This window comes from Nuphar pumila, chromosome 16 (assembly GCF_984573655.1).
Source record: "Nuphar pumila chromosome 16, dmNupPumi1.hap1.1, whole genome shotgun sequence".
Taxonomy (NCBI): Eukaryota; Viridiplantae; Streptophyta; class Magnoliopsida; order Nymphaeales; family Nymphaeaceae; genus Nuphar; species Nuphar pumila.
The window spans coordinates 77,592,633-77,610,597 of NC_143264.1; the positions used below are offsets into that span (position 1 = coordinate 77,592,633).

General features: G+C 33.9%; 1 protein-coding gene across 2 annotated transcripts in view; it reads left to right on the forward strand.

The window, feature by feature from the left end:
• LOC149813717 (uncharacterized) overlaps positions 1–17,965 on the forward strand; it is a 75,897-nt gene that overhangs the window by 43,012 nt on the left and 14,920 nt on the right. The window contains exons 5-6 of one of the 2 annotated variants that reach the window (XM_089991520.1): positions 706–792; positions 4,704–4,803. In XM_089991520.1, the coding sequence (XP_089847646.1) occupies positions 706–792; positions 4,704–4,803 (187 nt within the window). The remainder of the gene's footprint in view (positions 1–705; positions 793–4,703; positions 4,804–17,965) is intronic. The other variant, XM_089991521.1, reaches the window with a different exon arrangement.

A 17,965-nucleotide genomic window follows, 5' to 3' on the forward strand; every position in this document is an offset into this window, starting at 1 on the left:
TTCACTATTTTTTTGTTGGTTAGTTTTTTTAACTTTTTATAATGGGCAATGGGTTACATCAGATTATTTTCCTTTAGTGCTTTCAAGTCCACACTCCTACTTTTCATCATTTCGATGGGCAGTATTTTATGTTTCAAAAAAGGTAGTATTTCATCTAAAGCTTGCATAATTACTTTTGTTTTTTTTTCAATAAATAAACACGCTATTTAAATATTCTTACTCTAACCGTGATTTCTTTATGCATAATTGATACATTAAATTGAATGATGATTGATTGCATTCCCTATCTTCAAGATGGAATGATATGAGAGTTTTCTCTAGCGAATGCATTTTTTTCTTTTTGCTGTCTGAAAAAACATATGCGTAATTGCTCTTTCTCATAACTACTAGATAGGAGAGTTACCCTATCAAGATTTTAATGATAACATAATTATACATGCCACCGTCACAATAGTTTAACAGTTTCTATTCAACTATTCTTGCAAGTGATGCTAGATTATTTATGAGATGATTTCAGGTGTAATATGTTATTTTTTTAATAAAGATGTGTATCTTCTTGTTTGATTTATGCAATTTGAGAACGTGAGCTTATCACTATTAATGTGTTGCTGAAAACACAAAAGAGTGTGAATAGGTAGCTTTTGTATTTGATCTATAAAGATCTTAAATTCTAACCATGAATTTATGTTTTTATATTGTTGGCAGATCTAATTTTGTACGGTTAAATTATCAAGGGTTTCATACTATGGTCTTGGAGAAGGGTGATGAACTCATCACTGTAGCATCCATCAGGTAGTGGTTTATTAGTTTTTTCTTTTTTGTTCAAAGATTCTTCTAAAAATAAAATATTGTTCTCTTGCATTCTTGCCAGGTACACTCATGAAATTGCTTGTGTAATTTTGACATTAGCATTCGTTGATTTTCATACATGATCATCTAGCATAAATTGTTTGTGCTTTGTACCAAGGTTGTAAAAAACATATCGTGAGTTGTATTGCCCGAGCCAAAATAAGATATGTATCATATCTTATTGTAAAAAATTTTATGTTTTAAATAAAAAATCAGAAAAGGAACAAATTCTAAAAAAAATTATAACACAAGAAACAATGATGAATGCATAAGATAAATCTATAATATCACATAACAAAACATTATGTGCTATGAATGACATGCACAAGACATCGAACATTAAAAAATGAAGATAATATGCTATAAATGTCATGCATATCTCACAAGAAAAATGTAAACTATGAAATAATATGCATATTAAACAATGAAACTAAGATAATAAGTCACAAGATTCATAATAGTGTGTGGTTGCATAAACAAAAACAAGATCATAAAGTGTTTTTCAATACTTAAAAATTTAACATTACCAAGTTTTTTCAAAATAAAAAAAACTAGATAACGTCAATCATGATTATCATCATCATTTTTCTCCTTTTTTTTGCAAGTCTTCAAATTTCTCTTAAGCTCTTTAGGAATGAGTATGAATTGGCCTCAAGGGGCAATATATGTTTGAAAAAACAAAATCGAGATAAGTGCAATTTAAAATGCATTTATAGCGAATCATAAGATACACCCGATACACGTATTGTATCAAGACACCCCATAGATACGATACATATCATATGATATACTATGATACTTACAACACTGCTTTGTACACCAATGCTGTCAGCGTATTGTTGCCTTGATTTTATTTCCCTTGCTGCTAAGTTTGATTCTTAAGAAGGAAAATCACCAAAATAGATTGTGGCTCATAAAACTGACTAGAGTTTCCACGAGATTAGGTTGGTGTTCCATGTACCCATCGAAAATAATACATTGGATGGACGCACTAGCATTAATAACACTTGTAGAGGCAAAAGTCCATGGGGAGATACCATTTGTGATCCATGGATCTTCAATCAAGAAACCATATCTAAGCTCCATGGATGGTCTGTGTTCTTTGGACTTTTCAAACTTAGCGAACTGAAGCATCTAAGTAGCTAAAGGCAAGGAAATCAACTGAGACTCCGTTAGTAGCGGCGAGCGAGAACGGATTGGGGGAGAGAAAAAAAGACAAAGACCACTTCGCTAACATGAGATGAAAGAAGAACAATTTTGTGCTTGTAGTGATTGGAGGACTGGCTTCGGCATCTCTACATGCTCAGTGGCTTTCATTCAGGACCTAGTTTTCTCCTTCTGAATTTATTTCTGGTTGCCGTATGCAAACATAATTAGACCAATGGGGATTTTCTATATTTGTTGAGGTTTAGATCTGCTCCACAATCATAGTGGTGCATGCCTGGTCATAAAGTAGTCCCATTCACTAGGAGGTTGGCATTCTAGAACTTCTTCACATTTCAAAAGGAAGAAAAAAACAGAAATTTGAGATAATATGTTTATATTTCTGGTTACACCAAAGAAAATTTGGTATATTGATTTTTTTCTTCGTGGGAAGTTTCTATATGTCCTAATGAAAAATGTGCTGCTACAGTTATGCATGCTGCATGCTAAGAAGTTGGTGTGTTGGTCACATAAAATTTCACATCATTCAGGTATTGTTTTTCTTTGTGGGAAGTTTCTATATGACCTAATGAAGAATGTGGTACTACAGTATGTGCGCTGCATGCTAGGAAATTGGTTTGTTGGTAGCATAAAAATTTCACATCATTCAGGTATTAAAGGGATAAACAATTATTAGATTACTATTTCACACAGGGGCAAACAAATATTAGATTACTGTTTCACACTAGGTTAATAATTATAATGACATCCTTGATTCATGGTTTCAAGTACTCAGATGGTTTATGTATTAGTGTCATAGAATTTTATTGGAGCCTCTAGGCTCTATAAGCTGTGTAATGACCCCAAACTGAACCTTGAAAAATGCTGTAAATACTGTCAAGATCGAAGATATATATATATATATATATATATATATATATATATATATCTATATATATATATATATCTTTGCTCACTATGAACACTGTCAAGATCGCAGACAGATATACATATATATTCTGTAAACAAAATCCAGATCGCAGACATTATATATATATATATCTTTGCTCAAGAACGCAGAAAATCACAGGCTTATGCATGCAGAAAATCACAGGCTTATGTATGTTCCATAACGCTGAAAAACACAGGCATGTACATGATCATGAACGCAGAAAATCACAGGCTTATGCATGCAAAAAATCACAGGCATGCATGTTCAATAACAGTGGAAAAAAATATAGGCATGTATATGATCAAGAACACAGAAAATCACAGGCTTATGCATGTTCAATAACGCTAAAAAAAACACAGGCATGTACATGATCAAGAATGCAGAAAATCACAGACTTATGCATGCAGAAAATCGCAGGCTTATGCATGTCCAATAACGCTGAAAAAAAACAGACATGTACATGGTCAAGAACGCAGAAAATCACAGGCTTATGCATGCAGAAAATCGTAGGCTTATGCATGTTCAATAATGCTGAAAAACACAGTTATACATGATCAAGAATGTAGAAAATCACAGGCGTATACATGCAGAAAATTGCAGGCTTGTGCATGTTCTAGATTACAGAAAATCGCTGAAATATATATATTCAAGAACGTAGGAAACACAGGTTTACACACACACACACACACACACACACACACACACATATATATATATATATATATATATATATATATATATATATATATATACCTGCTGCATTTTCTGTTAAAGAACAGAAAAATGGCAGATTCAAGTTCTCTTAACCCCATGCAATTTGGCTCATGCCAAAATCCTCGTTCTATAGGAAAAAGAGAAGAACACGTACCTTTGCTTGTGGATTCGCAAAAGAAGAAGGTGACGTCTCTCTCTTCTCTCTCTTCCTCTCTCACTCTCTTTTTCAGCTCACCCCTCTCTCTCTTTTCTTTTTTTTCTGTATTTAGCCCTCTCCTCTCTCTCAAAATCAATATATAGAGAGAGGGGCTGATATGGGTTATTTATAACACATAGGGACTCCCATAATGGGGGAGGTCCCCTATGTTTCTAGAATTAGATAGAGTTCTATGGAAATAGAAACTCCTCTAATCTAACTTCTTTAAATATATAAATATATATATATATATATATATATTTAAATATATCTTATCTTTATTATATAGCTTTAAGTTTGTTATTTATTTTAACCACTTATTTATCCACACCCTCATGGATCTCAACAATGGATCCAAGATCCATATGTGTCCCAACTCAACGTCAGCCACTATATACATATTATATATATATTTATCGATTTCAATGATAAAAATACATTCATTTAATAAAATTTACATTTGTTAAATTTTAAAATTAAGGAAAATTTGCGAGATATTACAAGCCGTCCATGAGTTTAGGTCAAAATAGCTGCTTTTGACCGTTTTCTTAATCATAGAGGAAGCTTGGAGGAAGGGTTCCGAAACAGAAATAAATAAATGATCCTTATTGAAGAGGTTGTGAGATGCAGTAACTTAGAGTTATTAGCCATGACAGGATCAGGTATCTCTGCTGTAAAGAGGGTTGTGGCACAATCTTTCTTTTCTCCTACTCCTTTCTAAACATCAAATGCTGTACACGATATGCTCTTATTCATTGCAAAAAAGTCAGATCTGTTGATTTATTTAAGTTGTACTCCATTTTCTCTTTAGATTGTTGAATTCATGTTCAATATTTGGTGGTTGTGCAGGGTACATGGAGTTGTGGTTGCAGAGATGCCTCTTATTGCAACTTGCAGTGAGCATCGTCGCCAGGGCATGTGCCGCCGACTTATGAATGCTCTTGAAGAGGTAATATGCATCCAATAGGCCTTATATTAGGTACAGAACTATTGAAGTGAAAATCATAGGTGCAGGTGTGAAAGTATCTCCAACAAGATACTAATATCAAGACCTTAATATTCTTGATATTGAACCCACCACGAAAGCACAATAAGAACACTTTAGAACACTTGTGCACAAAAAGCACAACCCACAAATAACTCACAAATGCACAAAGGCATAAAATAATGGAATCAATTTATTGAGAACTTGGGCTTTGACTCAAAGCCATAAGAAAATACAAAGGGGAGAACCCCTATTTATAACACCACAAGAGGGGCCTTGGAGGGGCTCCACCCATAGTCGTTGGAGCCCCTCCAACGGTCACAAATGTGACCGTTGGAGAGGGCCCAACGACTATGTTGGTGGGCCCCCCAAGGTACCTTTTTGGTACACATACAAAAAGAAATGAAAAAAGACAAAAATAAAAATAAAAATAATTACAATCACATCCAAAAAGTGAATGTGCGCAAAAATAGGGAAAAGACTAAACTACCCTTATGACTAAACAAATAGAAATATATATTTTATATATATATTTGAGTAGATACATATACATATATATTAATATATGTATATGTATTACCATATATATATATAAAATATATATATTACATTATATGATTATGTACATAATTTAACACCCCCCCTCAAACTTAGGGCAGGATGACCGAGAGTTTGCTAAGAAGGAAGTTGAAGCGCGGAGCACACAAGGCTTTAGTGAAGAAGTCCGCCAACTGATACTCGGACGTGACATATGGAAGGTCAATGATTCCTTGGAGATACGCCTCTCGAACATAGTGACAGTCCATCTCTATATGTTTGGTCCGCTCATGAAAAGTGTGATTTTTAGCAATATAAATCGCACTTTTGTTGTCACAGCAAAGCTTGGTAGGCCCTTCAATTTTGATTCCCATATCTTCCAGCAACTGATGAATCCAAACAATTTCCATGGTAGTAGTCGCCATGGCACGATATTCAGCTTCAGTTGATGATAGAGATACCTTTTGCTGCTTCTTGCATCTCCATGAGATCAATGAGTCTCCTAAGAATACACAAAAACCAGTGGTGGAGTGACGGTTATTTGGGTCACCTCCCCAATCAGAGTCAGTATAAGCAATTAATTTTAACTCAGAAAAAGAAGACAAAAAAACTCCCTTATTAATAGTGTGCTTTAGGTATCTCACGACACGCAAGATAGCACCCATGTGAACAGAAGTTGGTGCATGCTGAAATTGACTTGCCGTATGCACCGCATGTGAGATATCTGGTCTGGTGATACTTAGATACATCAACGAGCCTACTAGTTGCCTGTAGGGAGTAGGATCGAAGAGAGGAACACCATCATCAATCTTCATTTTTGCTCCTACTATAGCAGGAGTTTCACAAACTTTATCATCTGTAATACCTGACCTGTCAATAATCTCAGATGCAAGCTTAGTTTGAGACAAAAAATACCCTCTATGAGAGTATGCAACCTCAATACCCAAAAAATAAGTTAAGAAACTCAAATCAGACATTTCAAACTTATCCTTTAATATGGACTTTATGCTTTTAATCCCTTTAGAATCACTTCCAGTAATAAGCATGTCATCCACATATAGCAACAGAATAACAATCTCTGCATTAGACTTTCTAACAAACAACGCAGTATCAATAAAGCATGATGAAAAACATTATCTAACATCACAGAGTTAAACCTATCATACCAAGCTTTGGGAGTTTGTTTTAAACCATACAGTGCTTTCCAAAGACGAAGCACTTTCCCTTTAGGATACTCCATTCCAGGAGGAGCATCCATATATACTTCTTCGTTTAAAAACGCATTCTTAACATCCATCTGATAGATGTTCCATTTATTTATTGAAGCAATAGTTATAAGACATCGGACGGTGACCATCCGAGCAACGGGGGAAAAAGTCTCCTCATAATCAATCCCATATTTTTGACCATACCCTTTTGCAACTAAGCGGGCCTTATATCTCTCAAGAGACCCATCACTCTTAGTTTTGACTTTAAACACTCATCTACACCCTATTGCTTTCTTATCTTTAGGAAGGTCTTGAAACTCCCAGGTTTTTGCTTTCTTTAGGGCTTCAAGTTCATTGTTCATAGCAACTATCCATTCTGGGTATTTTCGTGCTTCCTCAAAATCCCTAGGTTCTATGTACGAGTGAATGGCGCTTAGACAGGCTTTATATTTTGGTGAAAAAGACTCATATGAGATGAACCTATAAGGGGGTTTTCTTGATCTTTCGGTCCTACGAAGATTTCCTTCACTTGAAGGGGTAGACTCACTATCATATCTTTCGAGGGCACTTCTAAAAGTACTCCTATCTCTATGAGAGTAGGTTATAGGATCTCTATGTGGTTCTTCATTAATGGGTTGATCAGTATGAGATTCATCATTTTGATTTGTTTCATCATCGCTAGTATCATCATCTTCAGTTAATAAATCAAACAGAAAGGAATAATCTATATTCTCATCATTAGTTTCAAGTTTTTCGAAACCACTAACATTTTCCAAGAAGCTTACATTTCTGGAAACATAAAGTTTATCACTCTTAACATCATAACAGCGAAAACCTTTATGAGTTTCAGAGTAACCAAGAAAGGCACAAGGAATGGCCTTAGGGGAGAGTTTGTCATTTTTATCAGTAAGGACAAAACATTTACATCCAAAAACCCTTAACCTGCTATAATCAGGTTCTTTTTCGTATAATTTTTCAAACGGGGAAATCTTGTTCAAGTTTTTAGATGGAAGTCTATTTATGAGATAGACAGAAGTAAGAGCGGCCTCCGCCCAGAGTTTTTTCGGTATATTTTGAGAAATGAGCAAAGTTCGTGTGGTTTCAATAATATGCTTATGTTTCCGTTCAGCCAACCCATTTTGTTGGGGGGTTTTGGGACAAGACTTTTGATGAAGAATTCCATAGTTTTCAAGATAGCTTTTAAATTCATTGGAAAGGTATTCGCCACCCGAATCGGTTCTAAAAATTTTCAAATTTCCATTGAATTGATTTAAAACCATCATATGAAATGTTTTAAAAGTTGAAAAAACTTCATATTTATGTTTAAGAAAATATATCCAACTAAACCTAGTGAAATCATCCACAAAGATAACATAGTAAGAAAAGCCTCCCTTGGATATCACCGGAGTTGGACCCCATACATCAGAGTGAACGATTTCAAAAGGTTTTGTTGTAAACATGGATCTTTGAGGAAAAGAAAGACTTCTCATTTTTCCAAGAATACATTCATTACAAACAAAATTTTCATTACAAAGATGCTTAATAAAAGGCAAATAAGAGATTTTAACAATGTTGGGATGACCCAATCTCTTATGCCATACATGAATATCTTTGTTTTGAGCAACATTACAAAATTGATTCTTAGGAATCAATTTTGTAATGTTGCTCAAAACAAAGATATTCATGTATGGCATAAGAGATTGGGTCTTTAAGAAAATCAACATAGTAGAGGTCTCCTCTCCTAGAGCCTTCCCCAATCAATTTCCCGGACTGGCGATCCTGTATCCAACATTTATTAGAAGAGAACTTTATATCGCAACCATAGTCCGAGAGTTGAGAAACGGAAAGTAAATTTAAGTTTAGTTTTGGAATAAGACGAATTTTTGGGATAAAAAAATCTTGTTTTTCAAAATTGCCCATTCCTTTAATTTCAAGAGGGGTTCCATCCGCGGTTGAGACAAAAGATGGAAGGCGATTTTCAGAATAATTAGAAAGAAAACAATGACTTGGAGTCATATGAAACGAAGCACCAGAATCAAGTAGCCAAGATGTCTTACCAAGAGAGGAAGAAGATGACATGGCGGCTCCAGAAGTGCCTCCTTTGAGAAGAGGTTGAAGAGCATCCATAATTTGATGAAGCGAAAGAGGTTCATTTGATGTTGAAGGCCGTTCCTCCGATTGGGATGCTAAAACCGCGGCGAGGAATTTCTTCCATTTAGGACAATTGGGTTTGATATGTCCCGGTTCTTTACAAAAATGGCAAGTTAATTTGCTATAATCTCTCTTGCCATATCGATCATTTTGCCCTTGATTTTTGAAATGGGGGGGTTTGTAGGTTTTCAAATTATTACCGGGTCTTGACACGGCATTGACCACTTCATAGTCATTTTGAGAAGGTGTAGTAAGAATGCTTGGGTTATTTTTACTAATCCCCATACGTGTTTCCTTACCACTTAGCTTGGTGATGACATCTTCAATGGATGGGGAGGTAAAAGCCGATAGAAGGGAGGACCGAATTTGCTCAAATTCGGGTCTAAGACCATTTAAGAAGTTGAAGAAACGATCTTCCTCAAGTTGTTTGTGCCTTAACTCAATAGCTTCTCCACTCCATTTTGGTTCGAGCATGGCAAGCTCGTCCCAAATAGATGATAATTCGGCAAAATATTCCCGAATAGATAAATCATTTTGTTGAAGAGTCAAGGCTTTCTTTTGGAGGTAATATTTGTGAGACAAGTCTCTTGACGTATACATTTTTTCAAGGTATAACCAAGCTTCGGAGGCCCTTTTAAATTTGATGATGTTGGCATTGATCTTGGTTTCAAAGGACGAAAAAATCCAAGACAATATTTTGAAGTTCTTCATTTCCCACTCATCATGCCTTTTGGAATATTCTTCTAAGGCTTTTTGTCTATCTTCTCCTTCAAGAATTTTGATTTCCCCTTTCTCTATAATAGAAAGCTTGGGTTCGGGTTCCGATATGGATCCTTGAACATAACCCCAAAGACCTTTCCCTTTGATATGGGCTTCCATGTTGCCGGCCCAAACATGGTAGTTTGAACCACTAAGTTTAAAACCAAGGGAGAAGTGAGAGTCTTTTTCACCCATTATGGAGAGGAGAAGATGAAAAATAAAGCGTACCTTAACGGATTTTCAACCTTTTCTTGACAAAAGTTGCTTCAAAAATATTGCCCGGAGCAAATGCTTTACTCAAAAACTTCACTAGCTTGAAGGCACGATTTTCGAGGTGCTTCACAAGAGGCGAGATACACGATCTTCTTTCTTCCAACGAGGCTCTGATACCATGTGAAAGTATCTCCAACAAGATACTAATATCAAGACCTTAATATTCTTGATATTGAACCCACCACGAAAGCACAATAAGAACACTTTAGAACACTTGTGCACAAAAAGCACAACCCACAAATAACTCACAAATGCACAAAGGCATAAAATAATGGAATCAATTTATTGAGAACTTGAGCTTTGACTCAAAGCCATAAGAAAATACAAAGGGGAGAACCCCTATTTATAACACCACAAGAGGGGCCTTGCTCCACCCATAGTCGTTGGAGCCCCTCCAACGGTCACAAATGTGACCGTTGGAGAGGGCCCAACGACTATGTTGGTGGGCCCCCCAAGGTACCTTTTTGGTACACATACAAAAAGAAATGAAAAAAGACAAAAATAAAAATAAAAATAATTACAATCACATCCAAAAAGTGAATGTGCGCAAAAATAGGGAAAAGACTAAACTACCCTTATGACTAAACAAATAGAAATATATATTTTATATATATATTTGAGTAGATACATATACATATATATTAATATATGTATATGTATTACCATATATATATATAAAATATATATATTACATTATATGATTATGTACATAATTTAACAGCAGGTTGTTCCAATTCAATCTGATCATATGGATGTATTCAACAGTGTTTGTTTGCTAAGGCTTAAATTTTGGATCGTGTTTGTTCTGACGAAAGATCACATTCTTTTAGGATGTTTTTTACCTCATGAAAGCAAAACTGCTTGCTAAATGGTACCTTTTATTGAAGTGCGAATTCAATTTTTGGTTTCCTTTTGTTCCTTTGTATTTGGTCTGAAATAATTGGAAATTTGTGGTTCACATTACTGAATTTCTTGCTTTGATCATGGCACGAGTATATGTATATATAGATCTGCATACATATAAATATATAAATATATATATGTATATATTTATATATCTGGGTAAATATGTGGTACTAAATTACTCATGAAGGTAGAGAACTATTGAAGTGAAAATCATAGTGCAGGTTGTTCCAATTCAATCTGACTATATAGATGTATTCAACAGTGTTTGTTTGCTAAGGCTTAAATTTTGGATGGTATTTTTTCTGACAAAAGATCACATTTTTTTGAGCCATCAAATTTGGCACGTTTTAGCTGTTAAGTTTTGCGGCCCTTCGGAAACCTACTTACATGTCACAATCACGTGATTCAAAAACCATTAGATCACCTTTGTAGGTTTTGAAAAAACCTACATGTATGCCATAATCACATGATACAAAACTTGTTTTCTACTATATAATGATTGTGGATCATATCTATAGTGTCTGATAAAAAAAGGTTTGAGAATTTTGAAAATTTGAAGCTTATATTAGGTGGGAGTAGGTGCTCTGGGAGCACCTTATCATTTCTTTTATATATATATATATGTATATATATATATATGAGAAAATATCCATATGGTGGTAGATACACTTGTTTGTATGGGTCTAGACACCAAATGTTAGATGTGACCATACAAATGTATCTAACATGGTTTATTTACTATGTTGGCTTTGTCATGTCTAATACACCACGATATTCAATATCTGAGACAGTGGAAAATTCTTGGGTCACAATTCATGTAGATAAGGGTGGTCTAAAAATGGTATAAAATGTCATGATGGAGTCAACTTTATCACATGAAAATGGTAAATGGGACATGTTAAGCTTGAGCCAAAGGTTAGATTTTACTTTTGGAGGTCTGATCTATGTAAGTCAAGTGTTACCACCATAAGTTATTGTGGTTCGGTACCGCAAGAATCCCACCTGTGTGTGTGGAAAATATTGGTTACACTCTTGGGTTCCAAACCCACTAGTGAAAAACTCAACCATTTTTACCTTTTTTTTTGTTTTTTTTTTTAATTTTGACCCTCTAGATGTGTAACAACCCCAACTAATCCTCGTAAAAATAGTGGATTTTTTTTAAAACAATTGCGGAAACAAACCCAAGGATCCGAGATCTCAAAGATTTAATATACCAAACCACAAACATGTTGAGCGTTGAATCAAAGATGAATAAATCAACTTTATTAATCAATGAATAATGTCAAATAGACTCAAAACAAAAATCATCTATCACAAAAGAGCCACTCTGACAGAGAACCCAGAAACTAGTTACAAGGCTTGCAGTCTCCAGTCAGCCAGTCGGGACATCACTGAGCATCCGAACCTCTAAAATAGTTTTATGAAAACGGGTAAGAACCAAAGTTATTTGTACAAGTTCCTCTAAAATTTCAAACAGTAAAGGAATAACATAAACCAATGTATGCATAAATTTTAGAGGAATATCACAATAATAATTTCCTATTCAAGCATTTAATAAAATATCATGTAATAACAAATATCATGCGAAACATAATAAGCATGAATGAATGAACTAATGCTAAACAGTAAATATGCATGAATAACTTATTAAGTTATTTATCAGAGTTGCTTTTACATACATGTCCCTATTAAATGCACACAAATTTAGTTTCCATTTTTTCTTAAACCTGCGGATACTCAAAACAGACATAAATTCTCGAAGTCCAAGTTAGGTTCCCAGTTGTAGCTTAATACATAATTTGTAGTTTATTACTGGGTTTCACACTTGTTCATCGACCAATATCAGGAATCCTCACCATCTATCGGAATATTAGGAATCCTCACCTAATGCTGAGACATCAATAAAAATCCTCAACCATTGATGCTATTTTCTTGGTATACTAAAACTACAGCCGAGTCAACAACAACACCCCCAAGCAAAGTTGTTGAAATCTCTCTAAAACCATAGCCGGGAGGTGAACCACCACATTGGGTTCAGGGGGACAATCGCACACGGAGTTTTAGTATCCTCACGGTCCCCCATGACCGCAATCCAAGATTCTCACACTGTGAAAGAGACATCAAGGAATAAATTAATTTCACTGTTTGGTCTCTTTTACCTTTTCAAATAATATCAAGTTCTTTACAAAAAACCCGTTTTGCAAATGCATGTGCAAAACCAACCTCGGGCCCTAGCTCGCCATATTTTAACAGTGCAATTAATTGTTAAAATATGTGTACTCGTACACATATATGTATGTTGAAATATAATCCTTAAATGTATATATATATATATAAAGATACGTATACATATATATGTATACGTATCTCTATTTATATATATATATATTCTCTTCCTAAAATACCCTCAAGGGTATTCTTGTAATTTGTCATTTTACGCATATTCCAATTGGAATATGCATTGTAATATTTCTTTTATTTTCTGTTTTTTAGTTTTTTATTTTTTGTTTTTCGTACCATATTGGGGGCCTCCCAATAGAGACGTTGGGAGCCCCCAACGGTCACAAATGTGACCGTTGGGGGCTCTCCAACGTCTCCTTTGGGAGCCCCCAAGGTGGTCCCTTTGAGAGTGTATAAATAGGGGCTCTCCCCTTGGTATTTACTACTCCTTTAGCGGAGCTTTTGCTCCATGTAATGGGTGTTACACCCTTCCTCTTTTCAATAATATCAACTTATGCCTTATAGCATTTTTGCCCCTTTGTGGGTTTATGTGTTAGCACATTATGTGCTTGTGTTTTCCCCTTTAGTGGGTATATTCGCACTTCATGTGCATGTGTATTGGTTCATTATTGAACCTAATATATTCAAAGTCGTTTCCTTACATGGTATCAGAGCAAGGTTACGATGGGGTTGTCTCTTGGTGCAACGGAAAGCATGGTGCTCAAGAAATGGTGAAGTATTCATTGTTCCTTTCTTTTTTAGAAGTTTTCGGTATGTATCTCTTTTCTTAACATATTATGCATTATGAAACTTTTTCTTGCACATTTAGTGTTTTTGATAGTTGAATCATTTCCTTTCACATTTTCACGTGTTCGTATATTTTAAAATATGTCCTTTTGAATTTGGTAAACTTGTTTATTGTCCAAATATATAATTCTTGGTTATATATTTATCGATTCCTCATCACATATAATAGTAATTTATGTTTTGCAAAATTGTTTTTCAATTATGTGAGATTTATGATTTTTCCATAAGAATTTCGTGATTAACCTATAAGTTAACTTTTTATATATGATTTCTTGCTAAATTAATGATCTTTGCTTAAAAACTCTTGTGTATGGTTTTTAGTGCATTTTTTTGTGAAAAAAAATATTTTGATATAATTCTTGTATGAGAATTTCTCACATCTAAATCTTTGTAGTTTACTTTTTTATGAACCCTAAGTAGTTGTTGTTAATGATAAATATTTATGAATTCCTAAGAGTCTCTCAATGGTTTTGGTTTATTTAAAGAATTTTGAAAAATTGTTTGTGATAAATATGTTATATGAACCAGATCTTTTAAAAATCTTCTCACACTATATAGAATGCATAGTGTATCTATTGCATCCTTTGGTATAAAAGATTTCATTAATTATTTATTTTTCTTCTAATAATGCAACTTTATAAACATGTTTGTATTTTTCACATAAGGTTTCAAAACCTCTTGATTGTATCTCTAAGGATGCCTACATTGGCCATAATATGGTCGTCTTTGTCTTAAATTGCATTTATCAAGCATATAATTGCATAATTAAAAGCTTGAGAGTCTTAAACAATTGTTCTTTTTATTCAATACATGCATTATTGCATGTTTACTACTTTTACGCTTTTTTGCGTATTTTGTTCAAGTGTTGTGAGAGTGTTTGTGAACACTTCTTTTATAAAGTATTCATGCTTGTATGTGTATTGTCTTTCCATAGACAATTTTACATGGTATTGTCTCTTCGTAGACATTTTTACTTCTTGGAGCTTTTGTTCTCCATTCTTCTCAATAAAATTCTTTATATTTTGTATGCCTTTGTGCATTTGAGTTTCTTTATTGTACCTTCGTGTACATTTGTTCTAAGTGTTCTTGTGCATTTGTGCACATTGGTGGTGTTGTGCTTATCGCACACTTTATCTCATTTTTGAGATATTTTCACATTATGGAGCTTTTGTGCACATTTCTTTTGGTGAAAGTGTAATGAATTTAGATATTGATTCTTTTGTCGAATCATTATAAAACATTGTAAGTGCTTATGGCACTTTGTACGTTTCCGCATATCTCATCACAATCAAAGAATATTAAAATTTGTTGTATGGGATTTAATCCCAATTCTATAAATTTTCAAGTATTTTTTGAATATCTTTTCCTTGGATATTGTGTTAAAGCTCTCTTTGCGAACCATTACGGTTCTTGTGATATCTTTGTTAAAAGCTTGATTATCTTCTCTTGATTATCCCAAGATGATTTTTTTATGTCATTATGTTTGTTGAAAATGTATTTTTGCCTTTTATGGCACTTATTTTATCCATCACAAGTTGTTATATGATGCATCAATCCTTTTATGGCCTTATTGTTATATTAGAGATGGTTGTTGAGGTGAGTTATGGGCACCTTATGTCATTTTAGATTGTCCACTTGCCATATTAAAGATGGTTGTTGAGGTGAGTTATGGGCACCTTGGGAACTCTAAAATAATTTGTTATATGATCTCTAATTATGAGTGTGTCACTCGTGTTTCCTCTTTTGGCCATTGATCTAGTGGATGCTCTCATTTATATGTAAATGTGATGGATGTATGAAACCTTAAATGTTTTAAGGTATATTAAGATCAAGGTTTTTGGGATTATTGAATCTTATGAGTGCATGTGCACATTTGTGATTTCGTGTTTTGTGCTTTTGTGCACAAGTGTTCCAAGTGTTCTTGGTGTGTGTATATTCACACATTTATTCCAAAATGTTATTGTTATGGATATTCTTTTTAAAAGGAATATTGTTTTATTGATTCAAGGTTTTATTTATATGTTCGTCATTACAAGTTTTATTGCCTCAAAAGTCTTCTCCTTTTATGCCCCTTATCTAAGTGTCATCATATGTAGACAAAACATATTATTACACCTTTGTGTGTTGGTAGCCCTTTGTTGACTTTTGTTCTCTTGATCTAGTAGCTGAACACACTTGTCTTGAGTGTTATTATATGTAGACAAGGCACGTTGATTCACATCATGGTGTGTAATTTTAGTCCATGTTGGCATTTGTGTCCTTGTTCTAGTCGCTGCAATGTATGCCCATGGTTGACTTCTTTCACTCATTTCAAGTGTCATTTTATGTAGACAAGAGATGTATTGTGTTTTAGCCCATGGTTGTCTTGATACTCTTATTCTAGTAGCTGAACATACTTGTTTTTTAGTGTCTTTTTACGTAAACAAGAGATGTTTTTGGTCCATGTTGACATGTATTCTCTTGTTCTTGTCGTTGATACACTCATTTCAAGTATTATTACATGTAGACAAGAGGTATTTTTACACACCTTTGTGTGTGTCTTTTGGCCTTTAATGGCATTATGGTTATGTTCTTGTTCTAGTAGCTTATACACTTGATTTTTAGTTTTTTGTGGACTAATGAGATATTTGCTTGTAGTGGATGAACTACTATTGAAAATTACAAAATTTCATTCATAACTTGTGTTTTTAGATACAAGTGAATCATATCTATGTTATGTTTTTAAATCAAATTGATATTTTAGCATTTAATCTATATATTAAGTGCTTAGAGTTTTTCGGTCACTTTTGTATTTGATATGCAAAATGAGTCTTTTGTCTCAAATGATATTCATTCTTGAATCTTGGGTGGATGTTTTAATATACTTAGTCAAATCATGCTTCTTATATATGACATTTGATTGACATAGATCTTCTCCCTAAAGATGTGAAAAACTCTATTGTTGATCTATGCGTGTTAAATATACCTTTATAAAGCCCCTCTTATTAAAGCTCATATTCTTCAAACCTTTTGAACATTTGTATCCGTGTTCATTTTGACTAAAGTATGTTTGGAGCATGTTCATTAATGATTTCTTTTAGTGTTAATTCATTTTATGATAGTATATGCATATGCTCATTATGGCCTTTTAGGCCCTCATTCAATAAAACATATGTAGCTTATTCTTTTTCGTAGACTTATTGTGGTGTCCCTTAGTGGACCATTTTGTTATTCCCTATTATGGGGTTGTGTTTGTCCAATGTTGAACCTTATGAATGCATTATGCATTTTTGCAATTCGTTTCTGCTCACTATTTAACATGATATATGATTTTGAAACCTTGATTTTCTAAATTTTCTTTTAATTTTGCACCTTGTTAGGAATGTTCCATTTGAGTAAAGTGCAAAGATATTTTTTACTTGTTCTTTGTTGTTATTCCACAGGATCTTGGAGATAGGATAAAAAGTACCCTGGATGGATCAGGAAATGTGTTCACCATTAGAAGGCAATTGGAGGAAGGCATTTTCAAATTTCAATAGCATCCTTACCGAAGCCTCTTGGAGTCTTGCGACTTTTTTCAATCTTTTCGTTTCCCCGCAAAGATTGAGGGGGGGTGTTAAAATATGTGTACTTGTACACATATATGTATGTTGAAATATAATCCTTAAATGTATATATATATATATATATATATATATATAAAGATACGTATACATATATATGTATACATATCTCTATTTATATATATATATATATATATATATATATATATATATATATATATATATATTCTCTTCCTAAAATACCCTCAAGGGTATTCTTGTAATTTGTCATTTTACGCATATTCCAATTGGAATATGCATTGTAATATTTCTTTTATTTTCTGTTTTTTAGTTTTTTATTTTTTGTTTTTCGTACGATATTGGGGGCCTCCCAATAGAGACGTTGGGAGCCCCCAACGGTCACATTTTGGGAGCCCCCAAGGTGGTCCCTTTGAGAGTGTATAAATAGGGGCTCTCCCCTTGGTATTTACTACTCCTTTAGAGGAGCTTTTGCTCCATGTAATGGGTGTTACACCCTTCCTCTTTTCAATAATATCAACTTATGCCTTAGGCATTTTTGCCCCTTTGTGGGTTTATGTGTTAGCACATTATGTGCTTGTGTTTTCCCCTTTAGTGGGTATATTCGCACTTCATGTGCATGTGTATTGGTTCATTATTGAACCTAATATATTCAAAGCCGTTTCCTTACATTAATTTCGGAAAACCAATAATTTTCATAAATAA